Source organism: Microcaecilia unicolor, chromosome 3 (genome assembly GCF_901765095.1).
Source record: "Microcaecilia unicolor chromosome 3, aMicUni1.1, whole genome shotgun sequence".
Taxonomy (NCBI): Eukaryota; Metazoa; Chordata; class Amphibia; order Gymnophiona; family Siphonopidae; genus Microcaecilia; species Microcaecilia unicolor.
In genome coordinates this window covers 396,550,981-396,572,361 of record NC_044033.1, presented here as the reverse complement: position 1 = coordinate 396,572,361, position 21,381 = coordinate 396,550,981, and the positions used below count along the sequence as shown (strand labels likewise).

The 21,381-nt window shown below is 41.8% G+C and overlaps 1 protein-coding gene across 5 annotated transcripts in view; it reads right to left on the bottom strand.

Moving 5' to 3' along the window:
* Positions 1 to 21,381, bottom strand: part of FDFT1 (farnesyl-diphosphate farnesyltransferase 1) — a 123,964-nt gene that overhangs the window by 7,184 nt on the left and 95,399 nt on the right. For all 5 annotated transcript variants that reach the window (XM_030198721.1, XM_030198722.1, XM_030198724.1 and 2 more), the window contains 2 exons: positions 18,179 to 18,355; positions 980 to 1,132 (listed from right to left, as the gene is read on the bottom strand). In XM_030198721.1, coding sequence (XP_030054581.1) covers positions 980 to 1,132; positions 18,179 to 18,355 — 330 coding nt within the window. The remainder of the gene's footprint in view (positions 1 to 979; positions 1,133 to 18,178; positions 18,356 to 21,381) is intronic.

The following is a 21,381-nucleotide window of genomic DNA, read 5'->3' as shown; positions in this document are numbered from 1 at the left end:
GTGGGGCAATATAAAATCCCAGGACTGTAGGAAGTCTACATTCAAGTGCGTTTGTAGAGTTGGGGCCTTCTAGGTGAAGGTTAATGTCACCTAGTAGCAGTCCCTTGCTGCTAACACACAATTATAAACAAGCCTAGCAGTAGAGAAGGGACGGCTTGAAGGGAGTCACTTAACAAAGTAACATATTAGAGTAGAACGTATTGAACAATCTAGAGGTTAATGTTGACAATTATGCTTTGAGCAGCGGGATAAGCAGCAAAGGGATTAGACATGAAGATTGAATAGAATGAATGGTAGCATGAATGGTATAGCACTAAGCATGAAATACTAATATGTATTAGATAATATATTCAGGAGAATTTGAATAAATAAAAGAAAACAAAAGGTGTATGTACTGTTATTGGAGATACTAGTTATTAACACGAATAACAGTTAATAAATTAAGTTCACTCAGGGGTTAGTGAATCAATAAATATGAAGGAGATCTATATGCATGCTGTTCCATGTTTTTTTTCTAATTTTCTAACAATTTCTAAAATTCATTTTTTTCATTGTTATTGAGGGGTAGGATGTGTGGATTCACAGAACACACACTTAATACATTTTACTTCTATGTTACAAGGCAAAAAAAAAAGAAGTGAACCTTTGAAAAGGTTTGGCGATTTTCTATAGTCATTGATGATAAAACCCTTATGTACAGTTTCTTACTGCTGGAACATATCCTTAACACCCTCCACTGGTTTCATGGCGTGCTTAAAAAAAAAATCCCTATTTATGTATAATCATTTGCCCTAGATTCTTTTAAAGCTCAGCATTCAATGTTTAAAATAGAAAATATCAACCTTGATGTTTGATGTTTCTACTAAATAAATATATTAAAAGTCAAAGGGAAAACACCTTTCATAACAGTCAAATTGGTCATAAACTTAAGTGTCAAAAAACAGAAGCGTTTACACAACCATCACCTCTCTTTTCTTACCTCATCAGCATACTGGTAAATTATTGCTTTCACAGCCTGCATGTTTGTGGCATCCATCATTACTGTGACAGCTTGTCCTTTCCGAATTTTGACTACACCCTTGAATACCTGCTGGTTGTTGTAACAGGCAGCCAGAGTAGCAATGGCCATCATCTGCGGTGAATAAAAGTAAAATGTCTCTAATTAACCCTAGCATAGAGAAAGAAATGTATTTTATACTGCATTAACTGAACTGGATTCCTGCATGCCCATCTTTACTATGCTGAGAACCAAGAATCTATGATGATCCGTTTCTGTTGCTAAAGAATAAAAATGCACAGACCTCCCACAGGCAGGGCAGGGTGTATACTTGTTTCTGGCTGTGACAGTTAGGAGACAATCAATCAGATAGATTGCTTTCGTCAGACAGACTTGGTCTCATTTGCTCTCTTTCTGGCAAGGCTTGACAAAAGCATGACACCGACTAAGGCTGCCTCTGGAACAGAATAAGGGTTCTCCTACAGTACTAACTCATTTGGTACTAAAATGAACTCATTCATTTAGAAGATGATACAGACGATGCTACAATGGAAAGGTGTTGCAATGTGGAGTTGTGGTCCTTAATAGTATCCATTCTTCAAATAAAGAATACTCAACACATGGAGCATCTGTCAGCCTCATATAGATGCCCTCCCATAGGCTGGAGGACTGCAACACATCTAGCTATCATAGTGGAAACTGAACATAGTAACATAGTAGATGAAGGCAGATAAAGACCTGTATGGTCCATCCAATCTGCCCAACAAGATAAACTCATTGTATGTGATATATGTATACCTGTCCTTGATTTGTCCTTATCATTTTCAGGGCACAGACCGTAGAAGTCTGCCCAGGACTGGCTTTGCTTCCCAATTACCAGTGTTGCCACCCAATTTCCAATAAGCTTCTGTGGATCCATTCTTTCTAAACAGGATTCCTGTGTGTTTATCCCACGCATTTTTGAATTCCTTTACCGTTTTCATCTCCACCATCTCCAATGAGAGGGCATTCCAAGTATCTACCACCCTCTCCATGAAAAAATACTTCGACATTATTCCCAAATCTGCCCCCCTTCAACCTCAATTCATGTCCCCTAGTTCTACTGTCTTCTCGTCTCCGAAAAAGGTTTGTTTGCGGATTAATACCTTTCAAATGTTTGACCGTCTGTATCATATCTCCCCTGTTTCTCCTTTCCTCCAGGGTATACATGTTCAGGTCAGTAAGTCTCTCCTTGTAAGTCTTGCAATTTTTGTAGCTTTTCTTTGAACCGCTTCAAGTCTTTTTACATCCTTAGCAAGATACAGTCTCCAAAACTGAACATAATACTGCAAGTGGGGCCTCACTAATGACTTGTAGAGGGGCATCATCAACACCCCCTTTCTTCTGATGGTTATATACCCTTCTCTATGCAGCCTAGAATCCTTCTGGCCTCAGCCACTTTGTTGCATTGTTTCTTTCACCTTCAGATCCTTGGGCACCATCACCCTAAGGTCCCTCTCCTGAGTCAAGCTTAGTAATCTCTCCCCTCCTATCCGGTATACCTCGTTTGGGTTTCTGCACCCCAAGTGCATCACTCTGCACCTCTTGGCATTAAATTTTTACTAAAAACTGTTAATGAGGTGTAAACGTGCTTTGGGCTTAAAGAACTATTTGTATTATCATACACTATGTAAACCCACAACTGCCAAATATTTCTCTGTTTAATAACTAATATAGAACATTAATTATTAGAATTCTACTGGTGCTCAATATTTCAGTGACGCTATGCCTTCTTTACTGGAGGTACATGCCTTCAGAAACACCTAAGCCACTCATCAATTACACATCACTGCACCGCCCTCCCTGCCCACCAAATACTCCTCAATGTATATATATTGCAACAGTCCAACTTATAAATCACTTAGCTTGAGGTTACTGTGAGGCAGGTTTTCAGCTGCAGCTTAACTTGAAATTGTTGTAAGGCAGGTTTTCAATTGCACATGAGTGAGATGATCACAAGTTGGGTGCCCTCATGAATAGATTTAATATCCAAAATCCTTGTCCTCTTAAAGTCAGCATCAGCGGGTATATAATGAAATAATTCAATCTTTATAAAAAAACATTCCTGTTCCCAACACGGAATTTCACCAAGATGGTGATTTATAAGTTGGACTGTTGCAATATATATACATTAAGGAGTATATGGTAGGCAGGAAGGACGGTGCAGTGATGTGTAATTGATGAGTGACTAAGATGTTTCTGAAGGCATGTACCTCCAGACACTGAAATACTAAGCACCAATATAATTATAATAGTTAATGTTCTATATTAGTTATTAAACAGAAATAAATATTTGGCAATTGTGAGTTTAAATAGCGTATGATAATTAAAATTTAACTGCCAGACTCTTGACCATTCTTCTAACACTTGGAGATCCCTTCTCATGGTTTCTACTCCTTCCAGAGTATCCACTCTATTGGCTACCTTCGTGTCATCCGCAAAAAGGCGAACCTTTCCTCCTAACCTTTCAGCAATAGCTCTCACAAATATATTAAATAGAATTGGCCCCAGCACAGACCCTTGACACACTCCACTACTCACCTTCCTTTCCTCCGAGCAAGATTCCGTTTACCACCACCCTCTGTCACCTGTTGGTCAATCTGTTTCTTATCCAGGTCACCACTTTGGGTCCTAAGTTCAGCTCTCTCAGCTTATTCATGAGTCTTCTATGAGGGACAGTATCAAAGGCTTTGCTGAAATCCAAGTAGATTACATCTAGCGCACATCCTTCACCCAGTTCTTTGGTCACCCAGACAAAGAAGTCGGTAGGATTCGTTTGGCAGGATTTTCCTTTGGTAAAGCCATGTTGCCTCAGATCCTGTAACCCCGCTGGCTTTCTTTCAGCAGCGATTCCATTATTTTTCCTAGCACTGACGTGAGTTTCATCAGACATCTTTCTGTGATCCTCTTGTTGAATTCTTCTGTATCTCTTAAACAAAGCCTCTGTTGCTCTTATTTTTTCAGTCACTTGTCTGGAGAACCATATAGGCTTCCTGTTTCTCTTGTTTTTGGTTTACTTTCCTTGTGTAAAGATCAATTGCCATATTTATAGCAGCTTTCAGCTTGGACCACTGCATACGCCTACCCATGCCATCAGTTCCTTCTTCAGGTATTGCCCCATTTTACCAAATCAGTACATCTAAAATCCAGTACTTTCTCCGCACTCCGCCTCTGCCCCTTATAATCAAACCATATTGTGTGTTGATCACTATTACATAGGTGGGCACCCACTTGGATATTGGAAACACTTCCTCCATTTGTGAGCACTAGATCCAGCATCGACCCTTCTCTAGTGTGTTCTCTGTCACCATTTGTCTGAGTAAGGCACTTTGACAGGTGTCCAAGATCTCCCTACTTCTTTTCCGATTCTGCCAACGGGACGTTCCAATCCACATCAGGCAAGTTGAAATCGCCTAAAAGTAGCACCTCCCCTTTCATACCAAGCTTTTAAATGTCTATCAGATCCTTGTCCAGCTTCTCCATTTGTGCCGGAGATCTGTAGATAACAGCTGTGTGGATACAGGTTCCATCTTCTCTTTCCAGGATGATCCATAAAGCTTCTTCCTTTCCCCAGGTTCCTCACATTTCACCTGCTCCGATATTATTTCTCACATACAAGGAATGAAATGTGTTGGTGTATCTGGTTGCTTTAGTAGTTCAAGATGGAACCATGGTGAAGTGATGTGTTGTTCCTTATCATACATATAAGCTGAGTTTTGTTTTAAAAGAAAGGATATGTGGTATTCATAGAAACTAGGGAAATTGACACCACCTTTTAGTGAGCAAGCTTTCAATTTTTTAACAGAAATTCTAGGTGTTTTATTACTCCATAAAAATTGTATTAGTTTAGCTTCAACACATTTCTTTCCTTGGTCTCAACAGACTAAAATCTCTTCCAATGTTTTGTTTAAAACTCTTAAAACAGGATCACGTGACGCTATGCACAGGAGCGGACGCTAGACGAATTGCTCCTGCCTTCTCCTCAAGAATCGAGTTGAAAAACTCACCCTAAAAGCGTTTGTTTGATTGTTATCGGCAAGAGGAAGCCTTGGGAAACGATAGAGGATTTAATTATTATCGATTCAGAAGCTAATGGCGACTAAATCAACCAGAAAAGAGAAAGATAAGAATCGCTGGCTGAGGACAAGATGGCGGCGCCGGCGAGCCCGGGAACTTCAGCGGTTGGATCCGCATGGGCCGCCGAGATAGTGGACGAAAGTCACTCAAGCCTTGGGAAGCTATTTTGAGAAAAAAACTCAGCTCACTGGACACTAAATTAGAATCGCTACATAACAGTGTAAATCAAATTCAGCTAGATATGGTGACTTATCAACAGCGAGCCAGTGATACTGAAGATCGCGTTGGTACTTTAGAATCAGAAGTAAATTCAGATGAAAAAAACACTTGCCTCATACGAAGAAAAACTTGAGGATTTAGAAAACAGATCAAGACGAATAATCTTCGTATGGTGGTCTGGCGGAGGGGCAAGGAGATCGAGACTTAAGTAGATACTTGGAAACATGGCTAGCAGAGGAACTTGAACTACTGGAATCTCTAGGTCCGCTGAAAATTGAACGAGCCCACCGTTTTAGGCCAAAGCAGACGGCAGAGGCAGGACCACGCGTGGTCATTTGCAAAATTTTAAACTTTGCCCATAAAAAACGCGATTCTGCAGGCCTTAAGGAATGGGAAAGAACTGCACAGTGGAATCGCAAAGTATTATGCTTTCAAGATTACTCAGCAGCAGTGGCAGCACAAAGGAAAAAGTTTTCGCCAGTCTGTTCTGAACTCGTCAACCGGAAAGTTAAATTTGCACTGCTATACCCGGCGAAATTGAGAGTTAATCACCACTCGGGAATAAAACTGTTTGACTCAGTGGAAGCAGCAAAACTTTTGTACAACAGATGGAAATTGGACAATAATGCGGCGACATGATGCGATGTAATAAAATCTGAGACTGAGAATTATTTGCAGGGGGACTGATCACGGCTAATAGACGCATCAAGAAATCATAAAAAGCTGCATATAGATCTTAACGATATGTCCCATTGGGGAAACTAAGTGGAAGAGTGAATTAATAGGTGAGGCTATATTAAATAGCCAAGGAGAAGATCGCAGAGACCAGGACAGCTGCTGATAAATGTTGTTGGAAATTGGACTATTTTAATAACTTCAATAATGAAGAAGGCAGTACAACTCGTCAACCTGGTAAACATAGACAGAAGTAAAGTGAACTGTTTATCACTGCTTCAGGTATCGTATAAGAAGGGGAGATAACCTCCCAGATAGAGACTGATATGAGACAACCAGAAGAGAAAAGATAGACAATTTAATTGATAAGAAGATTAAACTCGGTAAAGAAATGTGTGATAGAATGATAAGACAGCACGATTGACATATAGACTAATATGGTTAGATGAGGAATGAAAATCTGTAATGTTGAAGTGTCAATGGGTGAGTAACCATAAAGAGGACAATTATTAAGAGGGGAGAAGGGGTGTCGGAAGTGATCCATTTCCTTAGGGAACAGAAGGGGTAAAGAGGGGGAACTGGGAGGGAACGGGAAGAGGGAGGATATTGGGCTAAGAAAGGGGAGGGGGGGTGGGGATTAACTCAATTTGTACTGAATGTGAGATTATTACAACTTGTAGAAGACCGATATTTACGAGAGGGAGGCTGGAGGCTGGGCTGGCCTCTCTCAAAAGAGAAGATGAATCTGATACAGATTGGCGGGACTCTGGAGGGTAAACCATTAAGGTAGCCTCATGGAATGTAGGAGGTATACATTCCCCTATTAAGCGCTCCAAGATTCTGCGACAGCTAAACGTCTTGGAACAGATATAGCGCTGTTACAAGAAACGCACTTGTCAGATGCTGAGCACACCAAATTGGCTAAGTGGTGGGTTGCGGACTGTGTGGCAACGGCGGCCTTGGGCCGGAAAGGGGGGGGTGGCAATACTTTTTAGAAAAGGAATAGTTGTCCAGGTGCACAAAACGATTAAAGATTCGGGAAGGCCGGTTTGTACTCTGCATTGCCACAATAAATAGACAAAAATAATTTTGGGTAGTATTTACGCTCCTAACACACTGGATTTAAAATTTTATAAAGATTGCTTAGGCAGATCACTCAACTAGAGCCATTGCCCTTATTGCTGGAAGGTGATTTTAATATGACTGGGACCCTATATTGGACAGATCACATCCCTCGGCTGATTTAAGGCGGATTAGTACTAGAGGTTTGCCGGATCTATGTACAACACTTGGGCTAATAGATATTTGGAGGACATTGCACCCACTAGACAAAGAATATACACATCAATCTAGAGCACATGGCACCTCAGCCAGAATTGACTATTTGCTAGCTTCCCACACACTATTTAACAGATATTACTGAGGCACTATAGAACCTTGCGTTATATCGGATCATTCAGTGATTAGAATGTGCTGGACGGGGGGAGGGGCAGAAGAGAAGTTAAATAGTTGGACGTTTCCGGCATACTTGTTTAGAGACCCACGATTTGGGGAATATTACGGGCTAAATGGACTGAATATAAGCACTTTAACGAGGGCACGGTTGATAGTTCCACCAGCTTCTGGGAAGCTGCGAAAGCAGTATTAAGAGGGGAATACTAAGTTATGTGGCACAATATAAATTTGCGAGAGATAGGGAAATCGTGCGGCTTGAAAGAGACTAGTTAAGTTGAATAGACAATATGGTCTAACCCCATGTAGCAAGATTAGACAAGAGGTGATGGAACTACAAACAACTTTGAACTCCCTGATACATGATAGAGAATTGAAATCTCAAGCCTATTATCGCTTCAATTATATAAGCATGGAAATAAAGGAGGCAAATTTCTAGCTAGACTTATAGCATCTAAATATTCATCCAAAAATGTAACAGCTATTAAAAACAAAGAGGGGAATTATCTTCACACTAATAAAGAGATTAGATCAGCGTTCCAGACATATTATCAAAGCCTTTATAAGGCGTCGGAACAAGAGGGACTTCCGGGTGAGCTATTCTTAGATGGGGTTCAGACCCCTAAATTACAAGGTAGGGATAGTACTCAACTGAATGCAAAAATTAGTGTTGATGAGGTGACATGGGTAATAGCGCAAAGTAAAATGGGTAAGGCCCCGGTCCGGATGGGTATAAAGCAGAATTTTATAAGTTGATGGGTGACTCGGTGGTCCCAACTGGTTAAGGTGTTTAATGAATGGATGGAGAATGGTAGGATGCCAGACCAATTAAATTTGGCTAGGATAGTTGTGTTTCCTAAGCCTAAAAGAGATGAAAAACTGGTAACCTCCTATAGACCTATTTCATTAATTAACCAGAAGCAAAATTATTTGCAAAAATTCTAGCAAATAGACTGGGGCGAGTGCTACCTCATCTTATCCACACAGCTCAGGTGGGGTTTGTACAAGGTAGATCAGTTTCCAAAAATCTGAGGAGTATTCTGGCAGCATTAGAAGGTTGGGCCACTCCCAGGCACAAGCATTAATGATAAGTTCGATGCTGAGAAAGCATTTGATAGAGTGGAGTGGCCCTTCTGTACTCTGTGCTGGAAAGATATGGATTTCAGGGTAGATTTGTGCAGGCGATCAGGGCATTGTATCACCTACCTAGAGCACAGGTGATGGTAATGGGAATATATCGGAGGAGATCCAGATTAGTAGAGGTACTAGACAGGGTGTCCACTGTCACCTCTACTTTTTGCACTGCAATTGACCCCTTAATTAGAGACATATATGATTGTGCGGCGATTCCTGGGGTACAACTTAAAACAGAATTTAAGCTTGCCGCGTTTGCGGATGACCTAATGATGGTTATTACGAAACCGAAGGAGACCCTGCAATCTACTAGAGTTAATTCAAGAATATGGAGACTACTCGGGCTTTAAATTAAACATAGACAAATCTGAAGCTCTTGGGATAAACTTAGACATTCGGTCCTTGGCCGGAAGGATTTCCTTTGAAACGAACGAGCAAGTCTTTTACATATTTAGGGATTCAGTTACCGGCTAATTTGAAGGAGCTTTATACTTTAAATGTCACAACACTGGAACAGACAACTCAACAGTTGGATTCATGGGGCACCTTAACACTATCTTTATGGGGAGGATTAGTCTTATCAAAATGGTGATTTTGCCAAGATGGCTATACACATTACAGGTCCTGCCCATAGTGTTATTGCAAATATCAAGCGCTTATATCGATTGATATCTAGATTCTGCTGGGCAAAAAAACGTGCTAAGATGCAGTTGAAATATATTGGGGGGATGGAGGCAAGGGGGCCTGGGAATACCTAATATAAAGTTTTACAATATGGCATGCCTCCTGCACCAAACACGAGATTGGCTATACCAAACCCAGGAACACACACCTCTAGAGATGGAAGAAGCATTATATAGTCCATATCATGGGATAACATTAGCACATTTACAGAAAAAGTAGATGCCGCATAGACTTAGACATAATGTTCTGATATTATCACTCAGAGCAGCGTGGAGATTCTTAGGGGAACTATTGGGTGGAGATCCAAGAGTAACTGAGTATCTAAACATCAAGGGAAATCCGTCTTTCGTGCCCGGGCTGGAAAATAAAACTTTTGATAGATGGGCACAGGCAGGTGTGACTCGTATAGCAGATGTATTAGGAGAGAGCGGGGACATACTGCCGCTGCCACAGCTATTGGTCAGAGGGAGCAGGTTTGGGGTGATGTATACGCGCATTGTCAACTTAAACATTATGTACAAACATTAGATAAAACAGCATTGCAGTGTAAACTGGGTAACAAAATCAAAAAACTTTGATGAGATATCTGAAAATGCCCCATCCATATCCCAGATACATCGGAAGTTGTGGGAGCTGGCTCCGTGAAGGAGATAACCACGGTTAGACAGAGATGGGAAAAATATGAGCTGCAATTTGGAATCTTGGGATATTACTGCGCAGATAAAAAATATACCAAGAATAATTGGGGGCGCAGATTACAGGGAATGCGATACAGGATAATTTACAGAGCTTATTTTACCCAAGTACAATTATATAAATCAGGGGGTATAGAGACAGCGCTCTGTTTGAAATGTAATAGACATGACAATACTTTATACCATGCGCTATGGGGATGTGTAGCAACAGAGATATTGGAGACAAATAGTTACTTACCTGTCTCATGTTTTGGGTAGTAGAATAGACATGAATCCACGACAGTTGATACTAGATTTGAAAGATGAACCTTTAAGACTCAATGCTGACAAAACATTATTATCGAAAGTTATGTCTGGTGGCGAAAAAATGTATTATGCAATATTGGACTGTAGCCAGCTCACCACCTTATTGGCATTGGCGTAACAGGGTGCATCAATTGTTAGTGTGGGAGGCGAAAGAAGTAAAAGGACAGTACAAAAGGAAAATACGGTTTCTTAAAACATGGGGTAGTTACCTGGAAAAAATGACACAGAGAGGCCGAAGTTTGGTCATTAATACTTTATAAAAGAACCTATATCACTATAATATTGGGATATATTAATATGAGTTAATCAAGAGGGTTGGGGGGGGGTTAGTAGGGAGTGGGAGGAGGGGGTAGGAGTGGGGATTGAGGAATAGGAGTTCTCGTATTAAATTGGAGCGGTAAGCTGATCACTTTACATCACGGTACAATAGTGGTTGATTTACAATTGTACACTTGCCAAAGCAAAGGTTCTGTTATATCGTTGACATGTTATGACTTTATTTAACAATTGTGGACAAATAAAGATGCAAGGAGGGGGGTTGGGGGGGAAAGTGAAATGGGATACAGTGATTGAAGCAGATACAATGTTATTGCAATGCTGATTTGAAAACTGAACTTTGTTGTATGAAGTCTCCAAGTTGCATTGTATTGTGCATTTCGATAATAAAAAAGTTTAAACATAAAACTCTTAAAACAGTTTTCAAAGAACTTGATTCAGTTCTTACACACCCCTTAACACATACCATATACATCCAATTTGGAATAATCCAAAGTTCAAAATTAACAACTCTTGTATTAATTGGACTGCTTGAAAAGAGCTGGCATTTGGTCCCTTAATGATGTCATAAAAGATCACTCTTGGCTTCCCTTTTCCCAATTATGTATAAAATTTGGCCTCACAAATTCTCAACACTATAAATAGATCCAACTCAAACATTGTGTAACTAATACATTAGATATAAGTAAATTAACTACTGAGTTCCCCACTTGCTGGAAACTCTGCAAATCATTTATGTCTTCCAAAAAAGCTGCATCTACATGGTACAAAATACTTCAATTAGCTAAATTCAGCTCACCAACTAGTACCATGCAATCATGGGAACATGATCTAAACACCCAACTAAATGAAAGAATGGTTAAAATTCTGGTTCAAAACTACTCATACCACCAAATCAGCGTCCATTTCACAATCCATGTTCTACCTAGCACACAGGGCCCTATGGACTCCAGCTAAACTCGCCAAAATGAATACGACAAAAAACAAAATAATATGAATAAATGTTGGACATGTGAAAAGGATGTTGGAAATCTCAAACATATTTATTCTTGTTCATTTGTTCAAGATTATTGGAACTCTGTATGGAACACAATATCATCTACCTTGAATATTCAAGATGTTTTAACATATAACATAGTCATATTTGGATCCCTAATGATACAATCACCACTAGACAAATATCAAGCACAATTATTACAGTGGTGGAAATAAGTATTGATCCCTTGCTGATTTTGTAAGTTTGCCCACTGACAAAGACATGAGCAGCCCATAATTGAAGGGTAGGTTATTGGTAACAGTGAGAGATAGCACATCACAAATTAAATCCGGAAAATCACATTGTGGAAAGTATATGAATTTATTTGCATTCTGCAGAGGGAAATAAGTATTTGATCCCCCCCGACCAGTAAGAGATCTGGCCCCTACAGACCAGGTAGATGCTCCAAATCAACTCGTTACCTGCATGACAGACAGCTGTCGGCAATGGTCACCTGTATGAAAGACACCTGTCCACAGACTCAGTGAATCAGTCAGACTCTAACCTCTACAAAATGGCCAAGAGCAAGGAGCTGTCTAAGGATGTCAGGGACAAGATCATACACCTGCACAAGGCTGGAATGGGCTACAAAACCATCAGTAAGACGCTGGGCGAGAAGGAGACAACTGTTGGTGCCATAGTAAGAAATGGAAGAGTACAAAATGACTGTCAATCGACAAAGATCTGGGGCTCCACGCAAAATCTCACCTCGTGGGGTATCCTTGATCATGAGGAAGGTTAGAAATCAGCCTACAACTACAAGGGGGAACTTGTCAATGATCTCAAGGCAGCTGGGACCACTGTCACCACGAAAACCATTGGTAACACATTACGACATAACGGATTGCAATCCTGCAGTGCCCGCAAGGTCCCCCTGCTCCAGAAGGCACATGTGACGGCCCGTCTGAAGTTTGCCAGTGAACACCTGGATGATGCCGAGAGTGATTGGGAGAAGGTGCTGTGGGTCAGATGAGACAAAAATTGAGCTCTTTGGCATGAACTCAACTCGCCGTGTTTGGAGGAAGAGAAATGCTGCCTATGACCCAAAGAACACCGTCCCCACTGTCAAGCATGAGGTGGAATGTTATGTTTTGGGGGTGTTTCTCTGCTAAGGGCACAGGACTACTTCACCGCATCAATGGGAGAATGGATGGGGCCATGTACCGTACAATTCTGAGTGACAACCTCCTTCCCTCCGCCAGGGCATTAAAAATGGGTCGTGGCTGGGTCTTCCAGCACGACAATGACCCAAAACATACAGCCAAGGCAACAAAGGAGTGGCTCAGGAAGAAGCACATTAGGGTCATGGAGTGGCCTAGCCAGTCACCAGACCTTAATCCCATTGAAAACTTATGGAGGGAGCTGAAGCTGCGAGTTGCCAAGCGACAGCCCAGAAACTCTTAATGATTTAGAGATGATCTGCAAAGAGGAGTGGACCAAAATTCCCTCCTGACATGTAGTGCAAACCTCATCATCAACTACAGAAGACGTCTGACCGCTGTGCTTGCCAACAAGGGTTTTGCCACCAAGTATTAGGTCTTGTTTGCCAGAGGGATTAAATACTTATTTCCCTCTGCAGAATGCAAATAAATTCATATACTTTCCACAATGTGATTTTCCGGATTTAATTTGTGATGTGCTATCTCTCACTGTTACCAATAACCTACCCTTCAATTATGGGCTGCTCATGTCTTTGTCAGTGGGCAAACTTACAAAATCAGCAAGGGATCAAATACTTATTTCCACCACTGTACATCAAGCCTTAAGAACCCTTTTCTTTTGTTGGAAAGACCTTACCAAAGTAACGTATTTAACTTGGTGGAATTCTGTGTGTATATTAGCTAAATATGAATATGCTGCGGCTGAAAAACATACTCACTTGTTAAATACATAAAATATGGACTTCTTTACTAGATCATCTACATAATCACCCTCTCTTAGAGTTGAATTTATGTATGACCATGACTTGTTATAGCATAATTCTTGTATAATCTTAGTCTGAACATGTATGCTGATGCTTTGTTATTGTTAATCTGTTATACTGGTTATTTACTTTATTTTAGCCATTTGTTATTGACTACAAAACACAATAAAAATATTGGAACAAAAAAAAAAATTTCTCACATACAGCACCACTCCCACCTCTTCGGCCTTCCCTATCCTTCCTAAAGAGATTATAGCCCGGTATGTTCACATCCAATTTATGGGAATCATTGAACCATGTCTCTGTAATAGCAACAATATGCAAGTTTTCCTCAAACATCAGGGCTTGTAGATCTTAAACCTTTTTACTTAGACTAAGAGTATATTTAAAACTGAAATTCTATATGAGCTTTGAATATATAATCTGTTTTATGTATAATATGGGTTCCACACCAGACTGCTTCTGCTAAAATAGCTGCAAGTTCAGTCTACACCTCTGGGATAGGTTGAGCAAGAACACTTTAGAAAGGAGTGACAAACCAAATCTACGGCTAAACTTTGCTGCTTGGTTTTGCCAAAGCCAAAACTGTCTGCTAGTGCTTAGCCCAGCCACTGCATGGAACGATCCTCCAATCTGTCCCCCTCCTGTACACAGAACGAGCCCCCCCTCCCCTGGGCCTACCATCCATCTCCTGGTAGTCTAGTGGGTAAATGGGGCAAGAGTGATACCCAGTCGCTCCTGTCCATGTCCTCTCAACTCCAAAACGGCTACTGCGATCTCTAGCAGAAAGCAGTGTTGTGAGACTGCTGCTGGAGGTCGCAGCAGCCATTTTCAGACAGAAGCTGGCACGGGCAGGAGTAATCCCCAGTCACTCGTGCCCGTGCTGACTCCAGTCTTAAAATGACAGCTATAACCTCCAACCACTCGACACTGTGGCAGCCATTTTGGTAGCGATGAAGACATGGGCAGATGTGACTGGGGATCACTCCTGCCCCTATCTACTCACTAGATCACCAGGAAGACTCTATGAGCGGGTTTGGTAGGATGCTGAGTTAGAGGACCCAGCATAAAGTTGCGGTTCCAGCTGAAAATTCAATAGCATTTTCTACCAAAACAAGGCCAAACACAAATTTTGGGCTGATTTTGTCTGCAAAGCTGAAATGAGGCAGCCACTAAAAACTGCATCTTTGAAGATGGTATGTATATGTTGACCACACAGAGCTGATGGGCTGCAACACAGGCAGACCAAAATGGTCCAAGAGCCTGTGATATATACAAGGAACATGTTTGAAAATTCTCTGCACTTCCTTGCTTTGATTTAATTACCTTGGAGGAGTACATACACTTATTTAAACCTGAGTTGATTGGACTTTTTACTTCACATCCATCTTTTTTGGAGATAGGCTGGATGGTAGTGGGGTCCTGTCACATACAAAGCTGCTTTTCTTATAGGTGGTATGAACTGGTATAGCAACCATTAACTTTGGGGCCTCTAAATTTGAGCAGCAGGGTTTTGCTTCCTGCTAAAATGGAAACTACCTCTTTCCATGCATGGAATGAATATTGAGTATATGTTCTCATAAAGGAAACTCATTCTGTACTGGAAAAGGAGATGGATCATATGGAATATCTGTACAGTACTTCTCTGATTTTAGCAAGGTTTCAGGAGGAATGAAATCTGGATCTAGAAAGTCCTCTAACACATTTCAGAAGGTAGGTAGGAGTATAGCCTTAAATGGTCTCCTTGAGACTTTTAATCTAAGTAAAGAGTATAGTATCAGATCTTTAGAAGGGTGTGTCTCTCTATTTGCACATGTAGGCAAAAGTTACTTGCTGGACTCTTACACAGAAGTCGTCAATACCCCCTGTTCTTTGTAGGTTGTCCAAATCCTTATCTAGATTATTTTTGAGAACATTTGGACAAGAGGGTACATTACTGCATGACTGGTGGACATGTCTGAAGATGCAGAAGTTTTGGGCTGAGGTGTAGGTAGAAATATCCAAAGTGATGGGGTTTTGGGAAGGTCCATGGTTTGGATGTTGTGAAAGATATCCATGTGATCATTTGATCCATGCAGCCAAGTATACGATAGCCTACATATGAAATCTTCCCCTGTTGCTTACACACTGGCACTGACAAGTATACAAGAGTACACCAAATGAAAGCTTACCTTTATAGTACAGAACAATATTACTTATGATACAATTTGGGATAGCTATTGGAAGTTATGTGGCAACTATTGTGCAATTCTTATGGTTCAACTTAGAACACATCTTGCCATCAGATTTTGTTTTTGCCGTTAAGCTGTTTACTCATTGGTGTTATAAGCATGCTGTCTCTGACTGCTTTATTAACAATGTGAAGTTGTTAATGATACTGCTGCTTTAGAAATATTCTAATTTTAAGAAAATGTTACTGTGTATATACACTTAGCTTCGGGCTAAGTAACACATTTATACTAAAGTCAATCCACCTGATATTCAGCCAGAACAGCTGCTGACTGGCTAAATAGCATTTAACTAGCTATCCGCTGATATTCAGTGGGGGATAACTGGCTTTCTCCTGTTGAATATCCCCCGTTAGCGGCAAGCAGCCAGTCGGTTAGATCGCCTGATATAACCGGCTATCCACCTATTTTTAAAGCCGTTTCAGCAGGCATATTTGGCGGTTTAAAGAAAACTGCTAAGTTAATATTCAAACTTAGCAATTTTATTATTTATTTATTGCACTTGTATCCCACATTTTCCCACCTATTTGCAGGCTCAAAGTTGGTGTTACAAAAAGATTAAGGCTAACATAAAAGAACTAAGCAATAGTTATAAAAAGAGGACTTCCGAATAGGGTGGAGTGTTATAATTAAGCCAAGGATTCCCGGCCAAAAATAAACCAGATATTCAATGCTGGTCATCGGAAATGGCTCAGCATTGAATATCCAGGCTCAGCGCCGATTGTAGGAGTTAGCCAGTCTAACTCCCTTGTTCTGAATCATTGGAGCTGACTCTGCGGGTGCTTGAGCACCCCCAATATTGAGAAAATTCCTTGTTTGTGTCCAGGGAGGGGTTATTTCCATTGGGCTTAGCACCCCCAATAATTTTAAAAAGTTGGCTCCTATGTTCTGAATATTGGCCCCAATATATTTCAAAAGGTGGCATTCGTTTCAAGCAGTGAATAGGCTCTAGTATTAAACTGATGTCTAACACATTCTGTAGTGTATATGGGGGAGGGAAGTACTGTGGTTGCTGCATTAATCCATATGAATAGGTGGACTTAAGGGCCAAACTGTAGCTGGTAACTTTTAGTGAACCATCTCAATATATCACCAGGTTCATCAGCAAGAACAGTTCTTGAAAGCTAGTCATCACAGATGTATTCATTTAGGGGTCCTTTTACTAAGGTGCGCTGAAAACTGGGCTGCGCTAGTGTAGGCGCGTGTTTTGGGTGCACGCAGATTCATTTTTCAGCGTGCCTGTAAATAAGATCTTTTTAAAATTTTTGCCGAAAATGGACGTGCGGCAAAATCAAAATTGGCGCGCGTCCATTTTGGGTCTAACACCTTACCACCACCCATTCACTTAGCGGTAATGTCTCACACGTTAACCAGGTAGTGATCGTTATGCGCGTATAATGACAATTACAGCCCAATTTCTGCTGCGCAGCAGAAAACAAATGATTTTCTGGTGCGCACAAAAAAAATGAAATCACCGCCTGGGCTATGCGGTAGCCGGGTGGTTAGTCCAAACTGGCGCATGTAGGCGCCTTTGCGGCTTAATAGAAAGGGCCCTTTAATCCAGTGCTAAAGCCACAGAAGATACAGTTTTAGCCACATACAACATATTAAATATTTTTATCCCATCTTTCTATATCAAGGCATCTTACAGCACTATTTGCTATTAAACTACAAGGAATTCCTGACTCCAAAAGTTTACAATCTAAATGGGAACGAGGCAATTGGAGGGACTGGAGTTAGAATACTAGTTTTCCTGGTTCCTGGTCCATTGCTGTTGCCACTAGGTCACTCCTACCAACTTGCTTGTTGACCTTTATTTCTATATGTACTGAAATCATCGAAGGCCCGATATTCAGACCACAAGAGGTAGTTGGGCTGCCTGCCGCAGTCGTCGCTGAGCCTGGATATTCAATGCCAGCCCATTTCTGGTGACCGGAATAGAATATCCGGTTGTATTTTGGACGGTTTAAATTGATAATCAGCACTGGCCAGTTAAGCTTAACCGGCCAAAGATATACCTGCTATTTTGGTGACGGATAGCCGGTTACATCGCGTAGTATAACCAGTAATCCACTAAGCACTAACCAGCAATAATTAGTGGGAGATAACCGGCCATCACCTGCTGAATACTGACAGATAGCCGGTTAAGTGCCATCTAACTGGCCAGGAGCTGTTCCTGGTCGGTTAAATGGTTTATTATTGTTCCAGCATGTAAACAATCTATAAAACATGGAAACTATCATGAAAACAGATGGTCAGAGGCTCTGTCTGAATGAAGGCAGCCTTCCTTCCAGGGTAGTGGTAAACCTATTCAGCCTACAAATACTGCGGAAGAAATCGAAGCACTGATAGCATGTGTTGCTATATGAATGACTGAAAAATATAAACTTTTAGCCTTTAGTAGATATTAACATATGTTGAGGCCAGAAGGCTTACCTGTGGAATAGCACAAAAATTGAACACACTTTGGTTCTTCAGCCTAGACAGATAGGTAAGGACATCAGGCACGTGGTGAAGAGCATTTGTAACCAGTTCGTTCATACACTGCACAGCCATATCAATGTTCTCTGGCTTAGCCAAGTCAGACAGCTTCTTAGCATACTTGCTCCAAACCTTGGCATGCACAATACAAATAACATGTGAAAATAGATTAAAATGAAGAAACTAGAAACTCCTACAAGTTGAAGTCTTTAAATGGTTTCAGATAATGGTTTGACAATTAGATTTGGAGAAACAACTAATCTTATTTTTTCCAATATAATCAATGTCTACATAGGGGTAAGTATACTATGTAGAAGGAAAAATCTTATATCACTAAGTTTAAGTACATATAATCAAACTTTGTCAAAAATATTACCACATCCAAACCCCAGGGAGATATTGGCTCTACAGTAAAAGGGATTACGTAAAGTGGGCAGGAAGAGTTGTGTTTAGAAGCACCACAATTTGAATATATATTTAACAGAAGGATTCAAATATGTTTTCTGTAGCTTTGTCCATATGCTTACTAATCTAATGAATTTTGCTGTATTAAAGAATGAATTAGTGCATTCAGTAGATTAAAGGCCAATATCCAATATCTATATTTGAGGGAAGCTAATAGAACGAGAGGTACTACAATAGTTTAGTTAAAAAGTTAACAGTTAAAAAGATTTTTTGGAATAATATTGCTTTTAAGGGTCTAAAATCAAATTGTATATACATAATTTTGTCCCCACCCACCCAGGCACATCTCTTAATTTATATTCAGTTATCCCAATTAGTGGCTAAGGGAGGAGGGAAAATTGTCACCAAAGGGTATTTTCATCAGCAAGTGATTAACCCTGGATTGGCCACTGTTGGAAACAGGATACTGGGCTGGATAGACCATTGGTCTGACCCAGTATGACTGTTCTTATGTAGATTCGTAGTTCATTTAGAACATAGTAACATAGCAGATGACGGCAGAAAAAAAGACCTGCACGGTCCATCCAGTCTGCCCAACAAGACAACTCATGTGTGCTACTTTTTGTGTATACCCTACTTTGATTTGTACCTGTGCTCTTCAGGGCACAGACCGTATAAGTTTGCCCAGCACTATCCCCGCCTCCCAACCACCAGCCCTGGCACAGACCGTATAAGTCTGCCCAGCACTCAGTGCCGTAGCGAGGGTTAATGGCACCTGGGGCGGGTTGACGCTGTGCACCCCCCCCCCTGGGTGCAAGGCGCGACCCCCCCTCTGCGGCACAACCCCCCTCCGGATTGCGAACCCCCCCCCCCCACCGGACCGCATTCTTACCTGCGGGAGGGCCGATCCGCCCCGAGTGCACGTCACTCGGAGCTGCGTCGGCCCCGCTGGTTCCCTGCTCTCTCTGCCCCGGAACAGGAAGTAACCTGTTCCGGGGCAGAGGGAGCAGGGAACCAGCGGGGCGGGCACCCCCCGAGCGCGTGCACCCGGGGCGGACCGCTCCTCTCGCCCCCCCCCTTCCTACGCCCACTGCCAGCCCTATCCCTGCCTTCCAACCTCCAGTCCCGCCTCCCCACCACCGGCTCTGGCACAGACCGTATAAGTCTGCCCAGCACTATCCCCTGCCTCCCAACCTCCAGCCCGCCTCCCACTACCGGCTCTGCTATCCAATCTCAGTTAAGCTCCTGAGGATCCATTCCTTCTGAAACAGGATTCCTTTATGTTTATCCACGCATGTTGAATTCCGTTACCGTTTTCATCTCCACCACCTCCCGGGGGAGGGCATTCCAAGCATCACACCACTCTCTCCGTGAAGAAATACTTCCTGACATTTTTCTTGAGTCTGCCCCACCTCAATCTCATTTCATGTCCTCTTGTTCTACCCGCCTTCGTATCTACGGAAAAGGTTTTTTTGCGGATTAATACCTTTCAATATTTGAACGTCTGTACTATATCACCCCTGTTTCTCCTTCCTCCAGGGGTATACGTGTTCAGGTCAGTAAGTCTCTCCTCATACGTCTTGTAACGCAAATTCCATACCATTCTCGTAGCTTTTCTTGCACCGCTTCGATTCTTTTACATCCTTAGCAAGATACGGCCTCCAAAACTGAACACAATACTCCAGATGGGGCCTCACCAACGACTTATACAGGGGCATCAACACCCCCTTTCTTCTGCTGGTCACATCTCTCTCTATACAGCCCAACACCTTCTAGATACAGCCACCGCCTTGTCACACTGTTTCGTCGCCTTCAAATCCTCAGATACTATCACCCCAAGATCCCTCTCCCCAGTCCGTACCTATCAGACTCTCGCTGCCTAACACATACGTCTCCTGTGGATTTCTATTCCCTAAGTGCATCACTTTGCATTTCTTGGCATTGAATTTTAATTGCCAAACCTTAGACCATTCTTCTAGTTTCTTCAGATCCTTTTTCATGTTTTCCCACTCCCTCCAGGGTGTCCATTCTGTTACAGATCTTAGTATCATCCGCAATAGGCAAATATAAAATAAATACACACAATATACTAGTTTATGAATACCTACTCCTCAGCCCAGATATCCCCAGGGAAGATAAAACAGAATTAGGATAAATCCACTTCTGATTCCCCACCTGGGGCCCTGGACATCCAACTCTGATTCCCCACTTGGGACCCTGGATCAGCCCCCCACCCCTCCCAAAGACTCTAGGACATCCAATGCAGACAGTGACCTATGAACTGTTGCACAACCCTAAGAGGCTGGGTTCCCTAGCCCTTAAACAGCCCTACACAGGCATAAAGGTAAAGGCATGACAGAACTGTGGCCTGAAGTCCAATGGGGGCAGCTGGGAGGCGAGGCTCTCCTGTTGCCTATCTAAATAAAGACAGTCCTTTAAGGCTTTGTAGGATTTTGCAGTCTCGCAGGAAATGGCTGCTGCTTTTGCCAAAATCAGGCCAGCTGCAGCTGATCCAACTGCATCAGAAAGCAACTCAATTCCCGGTGTGCTGCTCAGCATCAACTCTGGGGAAGTATCAGAGCAATCTTTTGCTAAAAACATTGCTCTCCCACCACAGATGGTATTGAAGCCGGCTCCTACTGCTCTAACTCACCAGTTCCCAAAGACCTTGTGCCACCTTCCACCCAGTATCCTTGCCTGGACATGAGCACCGGCTTTCCCTCTCCTCACTCCCTGGATCCAATACACTTGCC